General features: G+C 45.4%; 1 protein-coding gene across 3 annotated transcripts in view; it reads right to left on the reverse strand.

Annotated features, from left to right (window-relative positions):
* The window catches only part of ST8SIA6 (ST8 alpha-N-acetyl-neuraminide alpha-2,8-sialyltransferase 6), a 79284-nt gene that overhangs the window by 45082 nt on the left and 12186 nt on the right, over positions 1-22016 (reverse strand). For all 3 annotated transcript variants that reach the window (XR_008309359.1, XM_053258725.1, XM_053258724.1), the window contains exon 3: positions 19274-19372. Coding sequence is in view for 2 of the 3 variants with exons in the window: in XM_053258725.1 (XP_053114700.1) it covers positions 19274-19372 (99 nt within the window). In the remaining variant the exon portion in view is untranslated. The remainder of the gene's footprint in view (positions 1-19273; positions 19373-22016) is intronic.

The raw sequence follows: 22016 nt of genomic DNA on the forward strand, positions 1-22016 counted from the left end.
GGTGATTGAGAAGATGGTGGCCTCCCAGCTCCAGGCAGACTCGGAGGAAACTGATTTATCTAGACCCATTTCAAACTGGCTTTCAGACAGGCTATGGAATAGAGACTGCCTTGTTCGGCCTGATGGATGATCTCCAACTGGGAATTGTCAGAGGGAGTGTGACTCTGTTGGTCCTTTTGGATCTCTTGGCGGTTTTCGATATTAGTTCTTGCTTGCTTGCTTATTTATTTATTTGATTTATATACAGCCCTTCCAAAAATGGCTCAGGGTGGTTTACATCAAAATAAAAACTATTAAAATCAATTAAGAATTAAAATCAAAACTAAATCAATTAAAACCAATTAAACATTAAAATCATTAACATTAAAATCATTTAAAATCAACATTAAAAATTAAAACCATGAATCTAATTAAAAGCCTGGGTGAATAAATGTGTCTTCAGTGCCTTCTTAAAAGTTGCCAGTGATGGGGAAGCTCTTGCCAGTGAACAGGGAGCGCATTCCAAAGTCCACGGGCAGCAACGGAGAAGGCCCATTCCCGAGTAGCCACCAAATGAGTTGGCGGCAACCGCAGACAAACCTCTCCAGATGATCTCAACAGGCGGTGGGGCTCATGATGAAGAAGACGTTCTCTTAAATACCCAGGGCCTAAGCTGTTTAGGGCTTTATAGGTAATAACCAGCCCCTTGTATTTTGCCTGGAAACGTATCGGCAGCCAGCGTAGTTCTTTCAACACAGGAGTAATATGGTCTCTCTTAGATGACCCAGAGACCAGCCTGGGTGTGGCGTTCTGAACCAACTGCAGTTTCTGGACTACGTACAAAGGCAGCCCCACATAGAGCACATTGCAGTAATCCAGCCTAGAGGTTACCAGCAGATGTACCAGTCGTTCATCTCAGGAAACAGACACAGCTGGCGTATCAGCCGAAGCTGATAAAAAGCACCTCTGGCCTCAGCCTAGGACACCAGGGAGATGTTCAGATCCAGAAGCACCCCCAGACTGTGTACCTGTTCCTTCCGGGGGAGCATGATCCCATCCGCGTAAGTGGCTAGTCTCACTCCGGCATTTGCAATCTGCCCACTTCCATGGTGCTCCTTGCCTCCACTAGCACTTGCCAATAGTTACAAGGAAGGGCAGGAATTGCTCCTTCCCCAGCAGTCCCTATAATAGCCAGCAGTCACTACTAATGAGCTGCTGCATGGACCGCTCTGGAAGGGCAATTAGCTCTGGCAGCTTGCCATGGAATGCCTTCCATTGACTGCCCAGAATACTGGATGGCGATTCTAACCTAATCTAAAAGAGATGCATAGAAAAAGAACCCAGGGCTGCCCCAGTGCCACCAAACATCATCCACTGCATAAAAATGTGGTAGAGCACCTTTGGGACTTGCTTCAGAGTAAAATTGCAGATTCCAGCAGCTGTCATAGTACTTTGAACATCTATCATTGTCTGGTATATTAACATCTATCATGTCTGGTATATTAATTCCTATTAATTGCATAGTGCTTTTTATTTTCACAGTCTTCTGGCCAACCCCCTACATCAGTTACATCAGGGGTCCACAAATATTGACTTAGCTTGGTAGCCAGTCATTGTTTCTAGTAGCCATGGGGCAAAGCTTTCTTGCTTTCTATTTTAGAAATGCAAAGAAAGTGCATTGCTTTTGAAACCACTGTCCAGTGAGGGGATCTGGCAGGAGAAGAGTGGTGTGTGGTGTGTGTGTGTGCACATTCACGCACATACGTAAGCATGTGGCAATAATCCAGTTCATTATGCTGATGCCACATTCCAGCACAAGATACATCCTGATCTGCTTCCATATGTTGCTGGTAGCTTTTTAAGAACTGTTCTTGCTATGATAAGACCATATTTGTGGACTCCTGTTAACATGTTGATATGCATTGGCTAGGGAGACAGATATGGTCAGAATATTCTGAAAGGAATGGTGAAATTTCAGAGTGTAGCACTGTTTACATATTCATAGTAGAGCTCAATGAATGAACTGCCTTATTCTGAGCTGGAACCACTGATCTGTTTAGGTCAGTGTGTTGTCTGCATTAATTGGCAGCAACTCTCCAGGTTTCATTTAGACCAGGGTTTCTTAACCTCGGGCCCCCAGATGTTGTTGGACTACACCTGCCAGAATCCCCAAGCAAAAGCCATTGTAGCTGAGGATTCTGGGAATTGTAGTCCAACAACATCTGGGGGCCCAAGATTAAGAAACCCTGATCTAGACTCTACACTCACAATATTGTCAACACTCACTGGTAGCAATTACCCAAGGTCTGGGCTTTTTCCTAGCCCGACCTGAAGATGTTAGGGATTGAACCTAGGACCTTCTGCATGAAAGCATGTGCTCTGCCACTAAGCCATAGCCCTTCTGCAAATGAAGACACTGGACAAAGACTTGAACTTAAATTCTGGTTCAGCAATGAACCTACAGGCAGAACAATGGCAAATAAGGTCGTATTTGCAAAGTTTCCCTTTGCAAAATTCCAAAAAAATGTGGGAATGCTAATGACTTAACAGACAAGGATGTTGTGAGGTTGTATGAGATACAAATAGTAAAACACTTTGCACAGCAGCAATGCGACATGAGCTGATGTTGATCAGAATGATGGCTTGCCTTGCCAGTCAATCACAGCTGGGGGCAACAGCAACAAAATGCTGATAGAGTCTCTGTCCAGCTACAGAAACCAAACTGCAGCACTCATTCTGTCAATCCAGTTAAAGGAGATAAGGCTGTCCCCTACACTCCCAATTCATTCTGCATCTTTCTTATACTGCATAACAGAGTGAGTGTCTTAAGTTCAAGGACAGGATTAATGATAGCGGAGGAAGTAGCAAGATCTTTGGGATTTTTGTTTTTACACACATCTACTGGCAGGCTGAACATGATAGCTTCTGTTTGCTTTCATCAGTGATGGAAAGTGCTGATATCCAAGGTGCGATTACAACATACCTTAAAGCTAGATTGCATGATGGAGTACACAGCATGCAATCAATAATGCTAGGAACAATAAGTTCCCTAACATTTCATCTTATTCTTCAGAGCAGGGGTGGGCAATCTTGGCTCTCCAGATGTTGTTGGGCTACTACTCCCATCCTCCCCAGCTACAATAAATACACACACCCCCTCCATGAACATTGCCCACTCCTGCTCTAGAGACACGGGGATGCTGTCTCTCTAAGTTTTATATATTTCTCTTAGGCATACCCGTCGCTAAACCTATGTGTGGCAGCTCTCGCGAGAGTTCAAGCAGCTGCCAGATAGCGATGGGGATGGGTGGGAGGGGGGAAAACGGCGGCGGCAGCCAGCCAGTCAGCTGGCGGGCCAGCAGTAAAACAAAACAGCGGCAAACGGTGGAGGTGGTTGACTGGCTGGCCAGCAGGCAGGTGGGGGAAGAGGGTGGCTGGCCAGCTGAGAAGAAAGTGGCAGCAGCAAGCGGGCGGGTGGGGGAAGTAGTGAGCAGCTGGCCGATGGGGAAGGGAAGCACTGGGAGCGGGGGAAACAGTGGTAGAGGGAGGCTGGCTGGCAGGCAGGTGGCGGGGGGGGGAGTGGAGACAGAAGATGACTGTGGAGGTGGGGAGAGTAGAGGGGCAGATGCTCCGTGCCCGGTTCTGCTAGTTTTATTAGTCTCCCCACAATTTTTAGAGTTGTATTTTATAATTTATACCTTTATAGTCTATATGGGTTTTTAAAAAGATATTTAGTTGTAACTATTTCATGATTATTCCGATTATAATAATTTTGATGTAATATGATTTTATTGCCACATGATCTTCTCTCTTACTGTATCTGTATTATATCCTGTGCTGGTCTTTGACCGTAATAAAGATGATTGATTGATTGACACAGGGATGCTGGACATGATCCTGCAAAGATTTCAAGGGGAGTTGCACCAGTAGACCAAAGACACCCAGCTCAGATTTCTTGTTTCTTGCCTCACCCACAGTGGATTTCAGCCCTGAAGTTTCACCTGTGGATTCCAGCCCGGCAGTCTCTGTTCATGACTGAAGGACTGGATGTCAATGGGCTGAAACCAAATCCAGACAGCACTAAGGCAGTGATGGGTGACATGCCCTGTGCTTCATTTTGCCTTTTACTTTTCCAGTTGTCAACATGTCAAAAATGGTTCACTTCAGGGTCTTATTCTCAGCCTTACCTTTCTTTCAGCCTCTCTTTGCAACCCTTTCCCCTGAGGCAAAGAGAATTCTAGAAGCAGCATGTTCAATTTTACTTTCAACTTTCTTATCTCCTTGGCCTGGTTCACACAATCATTTAAGACTATGCTTTGATATTGGTAGCTGACATTAGTGTGATTGTATGAACCCATGCCAAGGCAGGAATCTCAGATTCATCTAAGGACGCAAACCAACCTAGGTAATCTTTCTTGGCATGGATTCACACAATCATGCTGGTCTGCAGATAAAGTGATCCATTTTATTGGTTGCCGGTTCGAATCCCTGCTGGTATGTTTCCCAGACTATGGGAAACACCTGTATCGGGCAGCAGCGATATAGGAAGATGTTGAAAGGCATCATCTCATACTGCGTGGGAGACAGCAATGGTAAACCCCTCCTGTATTCTACCAAAGACAACCACAGGGCTCTGGTCGCCAGGAGTCAACACCGACTCAATGGCACACTTTACTTTACCTTTTAATGTTTTATTGGCATCTGGGGAATAAGGCAGTTTTTCAACATTAGAGGCCCAAGATGCTAGTTGACATGTCAACTTTTTCAACACTGCCCAATGCAGCTATTCTAAACACAGTAGCAAAGTGAAGAACAAGAGGAAAAAACCAATCTGGTCCCAGAATGTTGTTCTCAGTTCCAGGGTGTCTCTACTGCAGCTGTATCCCATCTTTACTGCCAAAATATTGTATATGTGGGAACAAAGGCATAAGCTAGATCCTACACTCGAGACCTACCATGTACAAAGGAATATCACTTTGTAATCTCTCTAGTGGTTGATGTATTGTGCAACTGACAATGTTTTTTTCCAAGAAAGGGAAACCAAACCTCTACCCAATCACTACCGGATAAAGCAGTAGCTTGCAAGCCTTAGCTTGAGTGCCATTTTCCCCGTCTAAGATGTACAAAATGAGCTTAGCCTCGGGGAAGGTAATGTTGGCAGGCAGAAGTCTAATTACTTGAATCCACTAGAGCTTTTCCATTTATTGGGTCAGGCTTTCACCCACAGGCAATTTACAGTCCAGTCTTGAGTCCTAAAGCAATCAATAAGTACTTATGGTAGGGTAAAGGAACAGCCATGCCAGGGCAAGGGCACAACCAACAAGACAAATACTTGCATGCTGGAATTTGGTTTATCTTTTTTCTTTAAATCAGAGTATGTTTAAAAATAAGAACATGTAAGGACATACTAGAGTGCTGGACCAGAACTGGGGAGACCCAAGTTCAAATCCCTGTTCAGCCATGAACCTCACTAGGCGTGTCTGGGTCAGTCACATTTCCCACAGCCTAACCTAATCTACCTCACAGGGTTGTTGTCAGGAGAAACATGGCCATGTACTCCTTGGAGGAAGAGCAGGAGATACATGTAAAAATAAATAAATAAATAAAAACTCACACTAGGTCATAACCAAAAGGTGGGAATCTATTAACATCAAACACCAGAGATCACGCCCCCTCTCCCATCTTAGATAATGACATCTATTTCTGAAATTAGAACCACAGTTGAAGATTATCAGTGACTATCGGCAGTGGTGTGTGATGCAATTTCTATCTGCCAGTGTTGTGTGCCAATCGACCTACACAGGCCACTATAGGACACAGCCTTTATTTATTTAACATATTTTTATACCGTCCAACATTTACGTCTCTAGGAGGTTTACAACAAAATAAAAACAGAAAAAGTAAAAAATTAGTTTAAAAAAAAGTTTTAAAGATTACAATTTTAAAATTTAAAATAGTATTTTAAAACAGCATTAAAACCATTAAAACAATATTAATTAAAAGCCTGGGTGAACAGATGCATCTTTAAAGACTTTTAAAAATCTGTCAGAGATGGAGAGGCTCTTATTTCAGTAGGGAGCGCATTCCAAAGCCTCAGGGCAGCAGCGGAGAAGGCCCATCCCTGGGTAGCCACCAGACAAACTGGTGGCAACTGTAGATGGACCTCTCCAAGAGATCTCAGTGGGCGGTGGGGTTCATGACAAAGAAGACATTCTCTTAAATACCCAGGGCCCAAGCTGTTTAGGGTCTTATAGGTTATAACCAACACCTTGCATTTTGCCCGGAAACATATCAGCAGCCAGTGTAGCTCCTTCAATATGGGAGTAGTATGGTCTCTCCGAGATGACCCAGAGACCAACCTGGCTGCCACATTCTGGACCAACTGTAGTTTCCAGACTACATACAAGGGCAGCCCCACATATTGTGCATTGCAGTAATCCAGTCTGGAGGTTACCAGCAGATGTACCACTGTTTTGAGGTTGTGCATCTCAAGAAATGGATGCAGCTGGTGTATCAGCCAAAGCTGATAGAAGGCACTTCTGGCCACTGCCTCAACCTGGGACATCAGGGAGAGGTTTGAACCCAGAAGCACACCTAGACTGCGTATCTGTTCCTTCTGGAGAAATGTGACCCCATCCAGAACAGGCAGATCAAAATTGTCTCTCGAGTTTCAACCCTGTACAATGAGTACCTCTGTCTTATCTGGAATCAGTCTCAGTTTGTTATCCAGCCCATCACTGATTCCAGGCAGGCATTTAGGGAGGTCATGACTTCTCCTGATGATGCTGACATGGAGAAATAGATTTGGATGTCACCAGCATACCGACAGCACCCTGCACCAAATCTCCTGATGATCTCTCCCAGCGGTTTCATGTAGATGTTAAACAACATCTGAGACAATATGGAGCCCTGAGGCACACCATACAAATGTTCAGATTTTGAAGAACAGCAGTCCATAACTCCTCCTTTAGGGAAGAGCTTTACAAGAAACATAAGGGCCTGCTGCTGTCAAAAATGGCAGACCAGTGTTGAGTCTCGAAGACATCATGTGCAATTTAGCCCATGACCTGACAGTATTAATTATTGTTTCCAACAACCATTCTACATGATTGGCTGTTGTTGGCCAGAGTTAGTAAGCACACAGAATAATGGATTTAAGATTAAAAGGACAAGTTGAATTAGACACTGCAGAGGGAAAGAGGGGACTTGACATGGGATTTCAGGTTTTGGTGGGTTAGGGTGGTGGACAGGGAAGTGGTTTTGTAGTGGAAACCACTTTTTGCAGAGCAAACCAAAGAAGGAAGGGAATTCCCACCCACATCTGTAAGTGATGGGAAATGCAGTGGAAGCAGGAGAGTAATTCACTCAGAACCTAAAAACATGCAGTCACTAATAGGCGTCCTTACTACCCACACGAGGATCACCTATCAAGTCCGCAGCACATCTTTGTACAGGGCTTGCATCTTTCCCTCTACTGGTGCCTCTCAGTGCTTACAGGTACCAGCAGGGATTCCACCCTCCGCCAATCACCTCATAACAGTGGCCAGCACTTCCAGTCCGCATTACTGCCCACCCCTGAGTTTACTCTAAACTGTATCAATCATCCCCTCATATGAATATATGACCCTACCTGATACTAGGGATGTGCATGAATGGATTTTTTTTTGTGATTCAATTTGATTCAAGTTCAAATTGAATCTGGCCAATTCAATTCAAGGTCAAATCAAATCATTGAATCTGCAAACTCAAATCTGATCAGATTCAATTCGAGTTGGATTCAATTTGATTTGGATTTAATCAGCCCACTTCTAAAGGTCTTAGAGGCACAAAATTTGGGTGGTGGGTAGGTCCCCATGGGTGCCACCTACCACCCAAAGTTGAAGGCAGTAGAGGACTTGGTTGATTTTTAATGATTTTCTTTAGTTTTTACTGATTTTGCATTTTCCTTCCATAGGAAATAATGGGGATTCGAAGTTGCCCTAACCTTAACTTGGATCCCCAGCTTTAGTTTTAAAAGTTCTTTAAGTTCTAGCCCTTGTAAAAGTTATGGAGTAAAATGTGCGGTCACTACTTTTCAAGTGTTTGGATTATTTGGTGTATAATAACTTTTCCTCATAATGAATCCCTATGAGGATTCATTGCACACCTTCATTTCTTCTGTTCATTTTGACTGTCATTGGACAATACCAACTGCCAACTGCCTTGTGACAGCTACAACGCCCCCCCCCACACACAAACACACACATGTAAGGCATACATAAGAACATAAGAAGAACATAAGAACAGCCTTGCTGGATCATGCCCAAGGCCCATCTAGTCCAGCATCCTGTTTCCCACAGTGGCCCACCAGATGCTGTTGGAAGCCACAGACAGGAGTTGAGGGCGTGCCCTCTCTCCTGCCATTATGCCCTCTCTCCTGCCAGGAGGCAGTGGGGTACTCAGTTTATTTTTTAGGAATATTTAAGTGTTTAGATTCTTTGGTGTCTTTATTACACACCTTCATTTCTTCTGTTCATTTTGACCCCACTGCTTTGTGGGTGGGGAATTAGTGGCATCTCACGTGCAACTGCCAACCCCCAAAGCCACTGGGATACTTTTATGTTTTAGGAATTTTTAAGGTGTTTAGACTATTTGGTGTGTAATGAATCCTCACAGGGATTCATTTTGAGGAAAGGTTATTAGACACCAAAGAGACTAAACACTTGAAAAAATTCCTAGAACATAAACTGATAGTACCCCACTGCTTGGTACCCCACTGTCCAAAGACAGTCAAAATGAATAGAAGAAATGAAGGTGTGTAATGAATCATCATGGGGATTCATTGAGGAAAGGTTATTATACATCAAAGAATCCAAACACTTGAAAAATATTGACTGCATATTTTGCTCCATAACTCCACTTCTACAAGGGCTTAGCTTGCTTGCTTTCTTTTTTAAAGCTGGAAATCTGGGTGAATTAATAGGAGGAACCCGAATCTCAAACCGATTCCAACTGAATCTGCCGTGATTCGATTTGAGCTCAAATTTGGCCAGGAATGTCTGGGCAGAATCATTTTGAGTGTGAATCACCTGAATAGACCAGACCTGGGTCGAATTGATTGGAATCTGAATCAATACAAACACCCCTACCCGATACTGAGTCAGACTATGAGTCCATCTAACTCAGCACTTTCTACCCAGAGCGGCAGCAGCTCTCCAAGGTTTCAGACAGGGGTCTTCTCCCAGCCCTACCTGGGGCTGCCAGGGATTGATCCCGAGACCTTCTGCTTGAAAAACAGGTACTCTACATTGGAGCTATGGCCCCACATCACCGTCCCCTGCCACATCTTGCTGGGTTTGGCCTGGAAATGCAGCATGTATCATTATATTGGCAGCTGCTACTAAACATTCTGTTGTGCTACCTTATTGTGTTGTGATGCATATGAGTGTGTTAAATATGTGACACGACCTGCTAGCTTTTCATTTTAAGGATTTGTGTCTGCTTTTCCCCAGCACCCCACAAAATATATGCTGATTAAAACAAGAAAATGCCTGAATGGAAATATGTTTTTTCTTGGTGTTTTTGTCATAATAATCCATTTGGAAAAGTCTGAAGAAAACAAAAGACATATCACAATCATCTTCAGTTGTAAAAGAAAATCTTGCTGAAATAGGTTATGGTAATTTTTGCTTGTTTAAACCTGTAATGTAAAAATCAATACATACAGAAGAAAATTCAGCAACGCCTTGGTTGTTTGCTTGTGGGTTGTCATTGGGAACCTCTGCATTAACATTCATAGCATTATGTGTGACATTCATAGCATTATGTGTGAAAGTATAACAGAACCAGGAGTTCTAGGGCTTACTTTAGAATCTGTCTTAACGGGATAAAGTCAGAAGAGCTGTGGTTGTTAGTCTAGCAAAAAGGAAGCTACCTTGCACAGAGGCAACATGGCAGAGAAAGGAGGATTACACCATCTTATAGAGTCCACTAGTATCTTATTTGCTAAAACAGAAGGTCGTTACAAAAAAGAAAGAGAATAATTTCACACAGGAAAATAAAATCCAAGCGAGGTTCAACACAACAATCCAAGACGTGCAATACAAATTAAAGTGTGAATCAAAAGGCTTAGCATAATTTTTAGTAGGATAGCTCTGTACCAAATGATCACCCTGCCAGGATAAAGCAACAGATTTAGGGCTGGTTCACTCATTAAAAGCGATTACAAGCAAATTCCTGATCGCCAAGCCACTCCTGTGGAGTGTCTCATGTGTAAAACAAAACACTTCCAATCATCAAACCCAGGATCTGGGATTGGGAGATTCTAGGCTTTGCACACAACAAAATCTGCGGGAGCATGCATAGCTCAGCAATTGTAAATGGGGAATGCTCTGATCATGTTAACCAGTAAAGTACTTGTAGAATTATACTGATATTCTGTATTGGCCAGGGCAGAGCAATAATTGAGTGGGCGAGTTCAAAGAACTTGAGCTGCCCAGCTCCTGAGAGTCATCTGGCTTGCCCCTTGCCCCTCCCTATTTTCTTTATTCTTTTCCTCGCTCTGAACGAGGAGGGGGGCAATGAAAATAACACCCAGCCAGCAAGGAAGCTGACTGAGAAATGAACTCAGGAGGGTCAGGCTGGGCCTTCTGGGTGCTGGCCACGGGCCCTACATGTGACATCACACACAGGGCCTGTGGTTGGTGTGTGTGAGGAGCCACCGTGGAGAAGGGTGCACTTAAGTCCCCTCTCTCCTAGTTATGCACTTGATCTGTGTTACCAGCTGAGCTTATTCTGCCCACTCCCAGAAGCCTCCCTGGTTGCAAATGCCTCTCCAGGCTTGGAGATTGCACTTTTGCTATGCTCAGGAGCTGCACCTCAATGTGAACTCCTAGTCTATGTTATACATGGGGACAAGTCGCTTAGTTGGAGGTGGACTGGTTGCCCCTAGATTTGACTGCAAGCCCCACAAATTGGAAAGGGGATTAGCTTCACTCTCTATGAGGGGTGCCCAGCTAAGCAGACTCCCAGGACTAGCTACTGCAAGTGTCTGGCATCTAAGAACATTTCAGCCTTGAAATGAACTCTAAACTTCCCTCTTTCTCTTGCAAAGAGAAACAATACCTGGTTATCAGATATTTATTATCTGAAGCCTCCATTACAATAGGGATGAGTAAGTGATGCAACTTTGAAAGTGTGCCTATTGAAACTGTTGAATGAATGATGGGAAAGTCAGTCCCAGCACAGGATATCCTTTAAACACATCTACACACTCCAATTGTCCTCACAGTCACCCTTGAATGGCATAGGCGATTCACACACATTCATACCCAGGAAGGACTAAGACACAATGCATTCACCCAAAAAAGTTGTCTGGGCTCCCCTGTTCAGCAGAGCAGGACAAAGGACAAGTGTCCTCAAGGCATGTTTTGGGCTATAAGTATCCCTAATTCCATGACCCAGTGTGCTTCCTTGTGTATTACTACACTTGGGACTCCCACAGAGAAACATCTCAGTGTTCCCTAGTGCCTCTCACTCTGGACCCCAGCAGACTGCAACAAGAGACTCCAGCAGACCACCTTGGTGTTCCTCTCCAGGACAGGTGATATAGCCTCTTGCCCGGCTTCTTCAGGGCTGAGCATCTCCAGGCTTTGCACACAACAAAATCTGTGGGAGCATGCATAGCTCAGCGTTTGTAAATGGGGGATGCTCTGATCATGTTAACCAGTAAAGTATTGTAGAATTTCTCTTTATTCTCGTATTTCTGATATCTTGCCCCTCTATCTTAAAGTACCTCTCTAGCCCGCCTGGGAATTTTACACATCATTTGGAACTTTAAGCTAAATGTGCCTTACAATAATCTGTTTCTTAACATATTTGTAGTGCCTTTAAACTAGGGTCACATAGTAATTTAGTCTGGTTTTATTTTTTAATAAACTCCATTTTGATTTAATTCAAACCTCTCTCTCAAGCCGATTTTCTTGAGTTCATACGCTTGCACAAATTAAGGCTGATTGGAACTGTCTCCCCTTTTGAGCTAAATTCCCCACATCTGCCTGAACTAGGGGGTGCAGGCCAATCACCCTCAAGGCAGTTTCATTAACATCTGGGCTCCTTCCACACAATGCTTTCTAAGCTTAGCAGGCGCAGGCTTGGTTGGTAGGCTTAGGAACTAAGGACAAATATATATATATCATGATCAGGGAGCCCGGTTTTGTGGAGCGCTCGTTCTGCAAACCCGGGCTAAGGGCAGGGCCACTTAGGCAGGTTACCCGCCTAGGAAGCACCGGGCTCGCAGCCGATCCCGGTGGTTCCCACGATCAGGAAAAATCGGGCTAGGCTTTCCTAGCCCGATTTTCCCCGATCGTGAGAATAGCCCCCATATCTCAATCCTTCCCTCATCGCCACTCAACATGCTTTCAGCATCTTGGTGATGGGGTGACAAATGTAGGGTATGCTGTATGTACAGCTAAGCAATCATATGACTGGTTCACTGCTTTCAACATCAGGGGTTCTCAATCTTGGGTCCTCAGATGTCATGGCTGAGGACGATGGGGACGAGCTGTAGTCTGATCACATTTGGGAACCTAAGTTGAGAACCCCTGTTCCAAGTGAAGCTGCTCCAAGGATGGGGCCATAGTTCCGTGGTAGAGCATCTGCTTGGCATCAGTTGGAAGGCTACTCAGTAGCATCTACTCAGAAGGAGCATCAGTTGGAAGGCTACTCTGGGAAGTTGGAAGGCTACTCTGGGAAGAGCAGACACAGCTGAGAAGGTGAGCAAGCCTTTCTAAACATCTAGCCTTTTCCCCTTCAAACAAACTAACAGGAAGAGGGGAGTTTTGCAGGGGCTGTTTCTCTTTAAGGGGTAGGTCTTAGTCTGTGTGTGTGTGTGTGTGTGTGTGTGTGTGTGTGTGTGTTACTTGTTAGGGTTAAGATATCACAGGGCTAGGAGTTTTTAGGGTTACCTAATTCCAGTGTTTACTTAGTGGCTGCCTGGAGGGGGTGGAGTCAGCTAGGGCTGGGAGAGGCCCCACATTCCTTTCCTTTGACTCACATCCTGTGTGACAGCTGGAAGGCTACTCTACATATGAGGTGAAGGCCCAAGAGCACAGCAAACAGAGCATAGTGAACAGGGATAGCAAACAGGATGCAGAAGTTTTACAGGAAGTGTGCGGGGGAGCCTGGAACAAGCCCCTGTGATCACAAGGATCACAAGGATCCTGGTGGAGAAGAGAACGTAAGTACATATCCCTCCCTCGTATCCCTCATATTCTTGGGAAAGGCTGTTTGGACAGTTAAATAGTTGACCATTACAGCTGAGACCTATCCTAATAAACTATCTAATAAACGGACAATAAGCTCCCTAAATACTGTAAACAGCCAACAAAAACAGTATGAAGATAGAAGGTCAGCAGGGGAAGGGGCACTTCCCAGTGTATTGCACAGAGTGCCACATGTATGACTATTTGCCCCATGGGCAGAAGTCATGGGTGTGTGCTCGGTGCAAGGAGCTCCTGGCTCTCAGGGAACAAATCCCTTCCCTTGAGACCAAGGTGGCGGATCTGGAGAAGCTCAGAGAGACAGCGAGGCATGTGGACGAGACCTTCAGGGATGTGATAGAGGCATCCCACTCCAGGGCTGGTAGCTCCTCTGCTGTCAGGGAGAATGAAGGTCTTGGGCAAGGAGGACATCGGTCTGAGGAAGAGGGAAATGCTCCTTTAGAAGGGACCCCTTCCACAGATGATGAGCCCATATCCTCTCGCACAGGGGATACTCCTCTGGGGGGTGGGTGCCTCCTTGTAGTTGGTGATGCGATCATTAGAGGGATAGAAAGATGGGTTTGTGACCCGCGTGTTGACCGCACGGTTACTTGTCTGCCTGGTGCAAAGGTTGAGGACATTACGCAGCGTCTAGACAGGCTCCTAGGCAGTACTGGGGAGGAGACAGCTGTCGTGGTGCACGTCGGCACCAACGATGTGGGGAAATGCAGTCGGGAGGTCCTGGAAGCATTTTGAAGTCCAGCATTTTGTAGCATTTTGTAGCATTTTGAAGTCCAGGACCCCCAAGGTAGCATTCTCAGAAATGCTACCTGTTCCACGCGCAAGTACAGTGAGACAGGCAGAGCTGAGGGGTTTCAATGCGTGGATGAGACGTTGGTGCTGGGAGGAGGGGTTAGATTTGTTAGGCACTGGGACACATTTTGGGGCAAGCAAGGCCTGTACAAAAGGGACGGGCTGCACTTGAACCAAGATGGAACCAGATTGCTGGCGCTTAAAATCAAAAAGGTTGCAGAGCAGCTTTTAAAATGACACCTGGGGAACAGCCGATGGGAGCTGGGCAGTATCCCGTTTGGCTAAAGCCATCCTTTAAAGTGTGAGGCTGCAAAGAATTCAGATAAAACAGAAGGGGACAGAGCAGAACTGCATAAAGAGCAGACGGGAGCCTGTGCCAGCAGGTCAAAAAGTCAAAAGAATAGCATACTTCAGGGGAGAGATTCAGTGTATAGGTGCTTATATGCCAGTGCCAGAAGCCTCTGAGCCAAGATGGGTGAGCTGGAGTGCTTGGTTGCTAACGCAGAAATAGATATAGTGGGCATAACAGAAACATGGTGGAACAGTGAGAACCAGTGGGACACTGTTATCCCATTTTGTCGCCCACTCTCCCTCTATGGAAAGGACAGGGAGGGGCGCCTTGGAGGAGGGGTAGCACTGTATGTTAAAGAAGGGATAGAATCTAACAAGCTAGAAAACCTAGGTGGACTGGAGTCCTCCACAGAAACCCTGTGGGTGACTATACAAGGCCGGAAAGGGAACGTGCTACTGGGGACGTGCTATCGCCCTCCGGATCATAATGCCGACAGTGACTGGGAGTTGCAGGAGGAAATCAGGGAGGCGTCAAGGAGAGGCAGGGCTGTAATTATGGGTGACTTCAACTACTCACACATAGACTGGGTAAATTCATATTCAAGTCAGGACAAAGAGGTCAAATTTCTAGATACGCTAAATGACTGTGCCCTAGAACAGTTGGTCATGGAACCAACCAGAGAGAAGGCGACCTTGGATCTAATTCTGAGTGACACCCAGGACCTGGTGCATGACGTCAGTGTCATCGACCCTTTAGGGAACAGTGACCACAGTGCCATCAAATTCAGCATACATGCGGGGAGAGAATCACCAAGGACGTCTAACACAGACATTTTGAATTTCAGAAGAGGAAACTTCTCCAAAATGAGGAGTATGGTGAAAAGAAAGCTGAGGGGGGGAAATCAGGAGAGTCACTTCGCTCCAGAGTGCATGGAGTTTACTCAAAACCACAATACTAGAAGCCCAGTTAGATTGTATACCCAAAAGGAGGAAAGGTACCACTAAGTCCAGGAGGATGCCAGAATGGCTAACGGGTACCATCAAGGAAGCCATAAAAGGGAAAAAGACTTCCTTCTGAAATTGGAAGGCCTGTCCAAATGAAGAGAACAGAAAGGAACACAAACTCTGGCAAAAGAAATGCAAGGTGACAATAAGGGAGGCAAAAAGAGAGTTTGAGGAATATTTAGCCAAAAGTATCAAGGGTAATAACAAAAACTTCTTTAAATACATCAGAAGCAGGAAACCTGCCAGGGAGGCAGTTGGACCATTAGACAATGAGGGAGTGAAAGGGATTATTAAGGAGGATATGGAGGTTGCAGAGAAGCTGAATGAGTTCTTTGCATCTGTCTTCACAGCAGAGGATACTGAGCATATACCTGTTCCTGAACCAGGCTTTTTAGGGATGGAGGCTAGAGAGCTGAGTCAGACAGAAGTGACAAGGGATGATGTTCTAAACTGTCTGGAAAAACTGAAAGCTAACAAATCACCAGGGCCGGATGGCATCCATCCAAGAGTCCTCAAAGAACTCAAATGTGAAATTGCCAACCTCCTTGCTAAAATATTTAACTTATCCCTGAAATCGGGCTCTGTACCAGAGGACTGGAGAGTAGCAAATGTAACACCGATTTTCAAAAAGGGATCCAGGGGCGATCCGGGAAATTACAGGCCGGTTAGCCTAACGTCCGTTCCAGGCAAATTGATGGAAAGCATCCTCAAGGATAAAATTGTAAAGCACCTAGAAGAACAGGCCCTGCTGGGAGTGAGCCAGCATGGCTTCTGCAAAGGTAAATCTTGCCTCATCAATCTTTTGGACTTCTTTGAGAGTGTCAACGAGTGTGTGGTTCAAGGTGATCCAGCTGACATAGTCTACCTGGACTTCCAAAAAGCTTTTGACAAAGTTCCTCATCAAAGACTCCTGAGGAAACTTAGCGGTCATGGGATAAGGGGACAAGTACATGTGTGGATTGCTAACTGGTTGAAAGACAGGAAACAGAGGGTAGGTATAAATGGAGAGTTTTCACAATGGAGGGAAGTAAGAAGTGGGGGGCCCCAGGGATCTGTACTGGGACCGGTGCTTTTTAATTTATTCATAAATGATCTAGAAGCAGGGGTAAGCAGCGATGTGGCCAGATTTGCAGATGATACCAAACTCTTCCGGGTAGTGAAATCCAAAACGGATTGTGAGCAGCTCCAAAAGGATCTCTCAAGACTGGGAGAGTGGGCGACAAAATGGCAAATGTGGCTCAATGTTAGCAAGTGTAAAATGATGCACATTGGGACGAAAAACCCCACTTCAAGGACATGCTGATCAGATCCGAGCTGTTGGTGAAAGACCAGGAGAGGGATCTTGGAGTTGTGGTTGACAGCTCGTTGAAAGTGTCGACTCAATGTGCGGCAGCTGTGAAAAAGGCCAATTCCATGCTAGGGATCATTAGGAAGGGGATTGAAAATAAAACGGCTAACATTATAATGCCCTTATACAAAACTATGGTGCAACCACACTTGGAGTACTGCGTACAATTCTGGTCACCACATCTTAAAAAGGACATTGTTGAACTGGAGAAGGTACAGAAGAGGGCAACCAAGATGATCAGGGTCCTAGAGCACCTTTTTTATGAGGCAAGACTACAACACCTGGGGCTTTTTAGTTTAGAAAAAACACGACTGCGGGGAGACATGATAGAGGTCTATAAAATCATGCATGGTGTGGAGAAAGTGGAGAGAGAGAGATTCTTTTCCCTCTCACACAACACTAGAACCAGGGGTCACTCCATGAAATTGATTGCCAGGAGGTCTAGGACCAACAAACGGAAGTACTTTTTCACACAACGTGTGATCCACTTGTGGAATTCTCTGCCACAGGATGTGGTGACAGCCAACAACCTGGATGGCTTTAAGAGGGGTTTGGATTACTTCATGGAGGAGAGGTCTATCAATGGCTACTAGTCGGAGGGCTGTGGGCCACCTCCAGCCTCAAAGGCAGGATGCCTCTGAGTACCAGTTACAGGGGAGTAATGGCAGGAGAGAGGGCACGCCCTCAACTCCTGTCTGTGGCTTCCAGCGGCATCTGGTGGGCCACTGTGCGAAACAGGATGCTGGACTTGATGAGCCTTGGGCTGATCCAGCAGGGCTGTTCTTATGCTTTGCCCAAAGAAGGCCCCAGGTTCAATCCCTGGCATCTCCAGATAGGGCTGGGAGAGACATCTTTTTGAAACCCTGGAGAGCTGCTGCCAGTCATTGCAGACAATACTCACCATGCTATGTACTGATGCTCTGACCTGGCACAAGGCAACTCTAGAGGTGAATGACCTTAAAACAGTGGTACATATGCTGGTAACCTCCAGGCTTGACTACTGTAATGCACTCTACGTGGGGCTGCCTTTGTATGTAGTCCGGAAACTACAATTGGTACAGAATGCGGCAGCCAGATTGGTCTCTGGGACAACACGAAGGGACCACATAACATCGGTTCTAAAAGAACTGCACTGGCTACCAATATGTTTCCGGGTGAAATACAAAGTGTTGGTTATTACCTATAAAGCCCTTAATGGCTTGGGTCCAGGCTATTTGAGAGAGCGCCTCCTTTGTCATAATTCCTGCCGCCTGTTACGATCTTCTGGAGAGGTCTGGTTACGATTGCCACCGGCTCATCTGGTGGCAACCCAGGACCAGGCTTTCTCTGTGGCTGCCCCAGGGCTTTGCGGCTTCGTGCTGAAATAAGAGCTTCTCCTTCTCTGTTTGTTTTCAGGAAGAACCTCAAGACCCTCCTGTTCGCTCAGGTTTTTAATTAGAATTAATTTTAATAACTTTAAAAACTTGTTTTAATAATTTTATTCTATTGTTTTTATTGTCATGTATTTTAATTTGTGACTTTTAAATATTTTAAATTTTGTACACCGCCTAGAGGTATACATATCAGATGGTATAAAAATATGATTGATAGACAAATCACTTATGTCCCTATGAAGAATATGCATCTTTCTCCTCCACTCTGGGCTACCAGTTTCTCGGTATGTTTTTTTTTCATGGGACCTGGCTGCTGCAAAACAAGAATTCTCACATAGGGAGCCAGGCAGACAGCACACTGGGCCTCCCTTCACAACTGTGGTTCTCCTGCTCTAGCGAAAAATGGGACTTTGCTGGTCAAAAGCATCTCTGTTCCACCCACCTGCTGATATCCCACCATCCTAGTTTTCTGCCCCAAGTGACATCTGAGGCAGGCCTTTTTCATGCTACCCATTCTCTCTCATTATCCAGAAATGCCATCATGGCTCAGAAAGAGCTATTAAGAGGCTTGTTTGCCTCTTAATGGTTCTTTCTGGGTCATTATGGCATTTCCGGATAATGAGACCAGCATTTTGGGTCTGTGCACATCTGCCTACTTTCAGGGACTCTGAGAACGAGAAGGCTCTTAGCCTGAGGGTGGTTCCTAGCCTGCTGGACTACCTACGCAGCAAGGCTGTGTTTGCTCAGGCCTCATTGCCACTTCCGGTACACAGGGGGAAAAAGTGGGACCATATTAGCCCCAGTAACTGACAGGCAGAATGAAGCTGCCAGATTGGTGAGGCCTGACTTTTTACCTTTGCCCAATCAGTAGAGCAGTATTTTCTGTCCAACACACTTCAAGCTCCAGCTGAAATCACTGGCTCTACCTCTGGGTTGCAAAATACACATTCCAAGTTGGGATTTAGGTTCTACCCCAAGCTGGTCTTGGATACTTACAGACTTGGTCCACTGCTAGCCAAGTTCTTGTAATGAAACTCCACTATAGCCTCATTTGACAAGCGGGAGTCATGCCTTTATCACACATGTACCCATCGTGCATGCACACGCACACATGTGCACGTGCGCCCGCACACACACACACACACACACACACAGCCTTTCTGGATTGTGGTCACCATATTAGTGGGTGTGGAGCAAATCAATGAAAAGCAGAAACAGACATCTACCTTTTCTTCTTGATAGAGGAAGACCAATTGTTGCTCCACATCTCTTTGCATTTTGAGGCTTGCTCAGACTTCCGGATTCCAGTTTGATTAGCAGTTGTTCTGTTTAAATACAAAGGAAAATCCATCTTTGAAAGAACAAAAATGGTCTTGGCAGTAGCACAATGGATTGCTGTGAAGCTAAGATAAGCAACAGACAGAGTTTGCTGGAGGGGGGGAAGATTGCTGTTGAAGTCTGCTCCACTTTCCTGATGTGGTTTCAGTCTAGAGGACTATTTCCAGTTGCCACCAAAAGTGCCTTCGATTTTAAAAACAAGATTAGCCTGAATCATTCTGTGCTTTGTGTTGATTCTGATGTAAATCAGAAAAGTGTTTTTTCCCCCAAGTGGAACTCACAATCAGTTTCAACATAATTACATTTCAAAAGAATACTGCACTATTTTAACAATAACTGTTAATAGCATATACAAAGCTGCTTCCAATTTATTCAAGAATAAATGTGCATGTCAGACAATATAACTATAATTTATGTATTACTTTTATCCCCTACCTTTTCCCCAGGAAGCACCAGTCACAGCCACCCCAGGTCATTTCCAAAGCACACACTGACCATGCCCAAACCTATTTAGCTTCAGCAAAGATCATACATGATGTGTCTCCATATTACATCAGATAGGCATCTGATATGACTCTCATTTTGGCAGGCCATTGTCCCATGCCCAGGATTCCATGAAGCCACCTCCCCTGGAGGTTCCCAGGGAAAGTAGTTTCATGGAATTAGTACAGCATCTCCCTTGTGCCAGTACCTGTGGCACTGTCTCTTGCCATTGAGGCGGGGAGAGGGGATGGGGCATCCCTTTTAGGCATGCAGGAGGGAAGGCCAGTGCTGAGACGAGGGAGGCATAGAATTCTCAAGTCACTCTAGTAGCTACCCATTCTCCTCAGTGATTCTGTAGCTACTTCTCAGCATACAAAGACTGAGGTCGGAAAGGTGAGCAACTCTGACTGGGCTGGCTCAGGAAGTGCAATGGCCTCCCAACACTAGCTGTTCCTACCATGTACTCCTAAGAGAGTCCCCCCACATGTGATATCTTGCCTCAGACACTGGTGTGTATGTGCGGGAGGGAGCGGCCCTCCTGTCTGCAATAGACAGAACATAAGAACAGTCCTGCTGGATCAGGCCCAAGGCCTATCTAGTTCAGCATCCTGTTTCACACAGTGGCCCATCAGATGCCTCTGGGGAACCCACAGGCAAGAGGTATGTGCACGCCTTCTCTCCTGCTCTTGCTCCCCTGCAACTGGTATTAAGAGGCACTGAGCCTCTGAGGCTGGAGGTGGCCCACAGCCACAAGACTAGTAGCCACTGATAGACCTGTCCTCCATGGATTTGTTTAAGTCTCCTTTAAAGCCATCCAGGCTGGTGGCCATCACCACATCCCATAGTAAGGCATGCCATAGATTAATTATGTGCTGTGTGAAAAGCTACTTCCTCTTGTCAGTCCTAAATTTCCCAACCTTCAGTTTCATGTGATGATTCCTGGTTCCAGTGTAGTGAGAGAGGGAGAAAATTTTCTCTCTGTCCACGCTCTCCATCCCATGCATTATTTTATACACCTCGATCATGTCTCCCCTTTGTTGCCTCTTTTCCTTTTGTTGCCCACTGGAGAAGTGGGCAAAAAAATGGCAAATGCGGTTCAGTGTAAGCAAGTGTAAAGTGATGCATATGGGGGCAAAAAACCCCAACTTCACATATACGCTGCTGGGCTCTGAGCTGTCAGTGACTGACCAGGAGAGAGATCTTGGGTTTGTGGTGGACAGCTCATTAAAAATGTCAACTCAGCATGCAGCAGCTGTGAAAAAGGCTAATTCCATGCTAGGGAACATTAGGAAGGGGATTGAAAATGAAAATGCTGATATTATAATGCCCTTATACAAATCTATGGTGTGGCCACATCTGGAATACTTCATATAGCTTTGGTCATCATATCAAGATGGACATTGTAGAATGGGGAAAAGTGCAGGAGAGGCAACCAAGATGATCAGGGGCCTGGAGCACCTTCCTTATGAGGCTAGGGTACAGCATCTGGGGCCCTTTACTTTGGAAAGGAGGTAACTAAGTGGAAACATGATCAAGGTGCATAAAATTATGCATGGGGTAGAGAGAATGGACAGAGATAATTTTTTCTACCTCTCTCACACCTCCAGAACCAGGGGTTATCCCATGAAACGGAAGGTTGGGAAATTCAGGGCCAACAAAAGAAAGTACTTTTTCACACAGCCATAATTAATCTATGGAATTCTTTGCCATGGGATGTGGTGATGGCCACCAGCTTGGATGGCTTTAAAAGAGGTTTAGACAAATTCATGGAGGACAGGTCTATCAATGGCTACTAGTCTGGTGGCTGTGGGGCACCTCCTGCCTCAGAGGTATGATACCCCTCAATACCAGTTGCAGGGGAGCAACAGCAGGAGAGAGGGCATGCACATACCTCTTGCCTGTGGGCTCCCCAGAGGCACATGGTAGGCCACTAAGTGAAACAGGATGCTGAACTAGATAGGTCTTGGGCCTGATCCAGCAGGACTGTTCTTATGTATCTCTGTGTGTATAAACAAATTGGACAGGGTGTAGAGCTGGAGCAACAGTTGAGGTTCAGCCATTCACCCCTGCTCCTTCAGATATATGCAGGTCTTTACATTGCTCCAAGTGAGAATTTATTTCTCTCTTTACACATAACCTAAGTCAGCT

This window comes from Hemicordylus capensis, chromosome 6 (assembly GCF_027244095.1).
Source record: "Hemicordylus capensis ecotype Gifberg chromosome 6, rHemCap1.1.pri, whole genome shotgun sequence".
Taxonomy (NCBI): Eukaryota; Metazoa; Chordata; class Lepidosauria; order Squamata; family Cordylidae; genus Hemicordylus; species Hemicordylus capensis.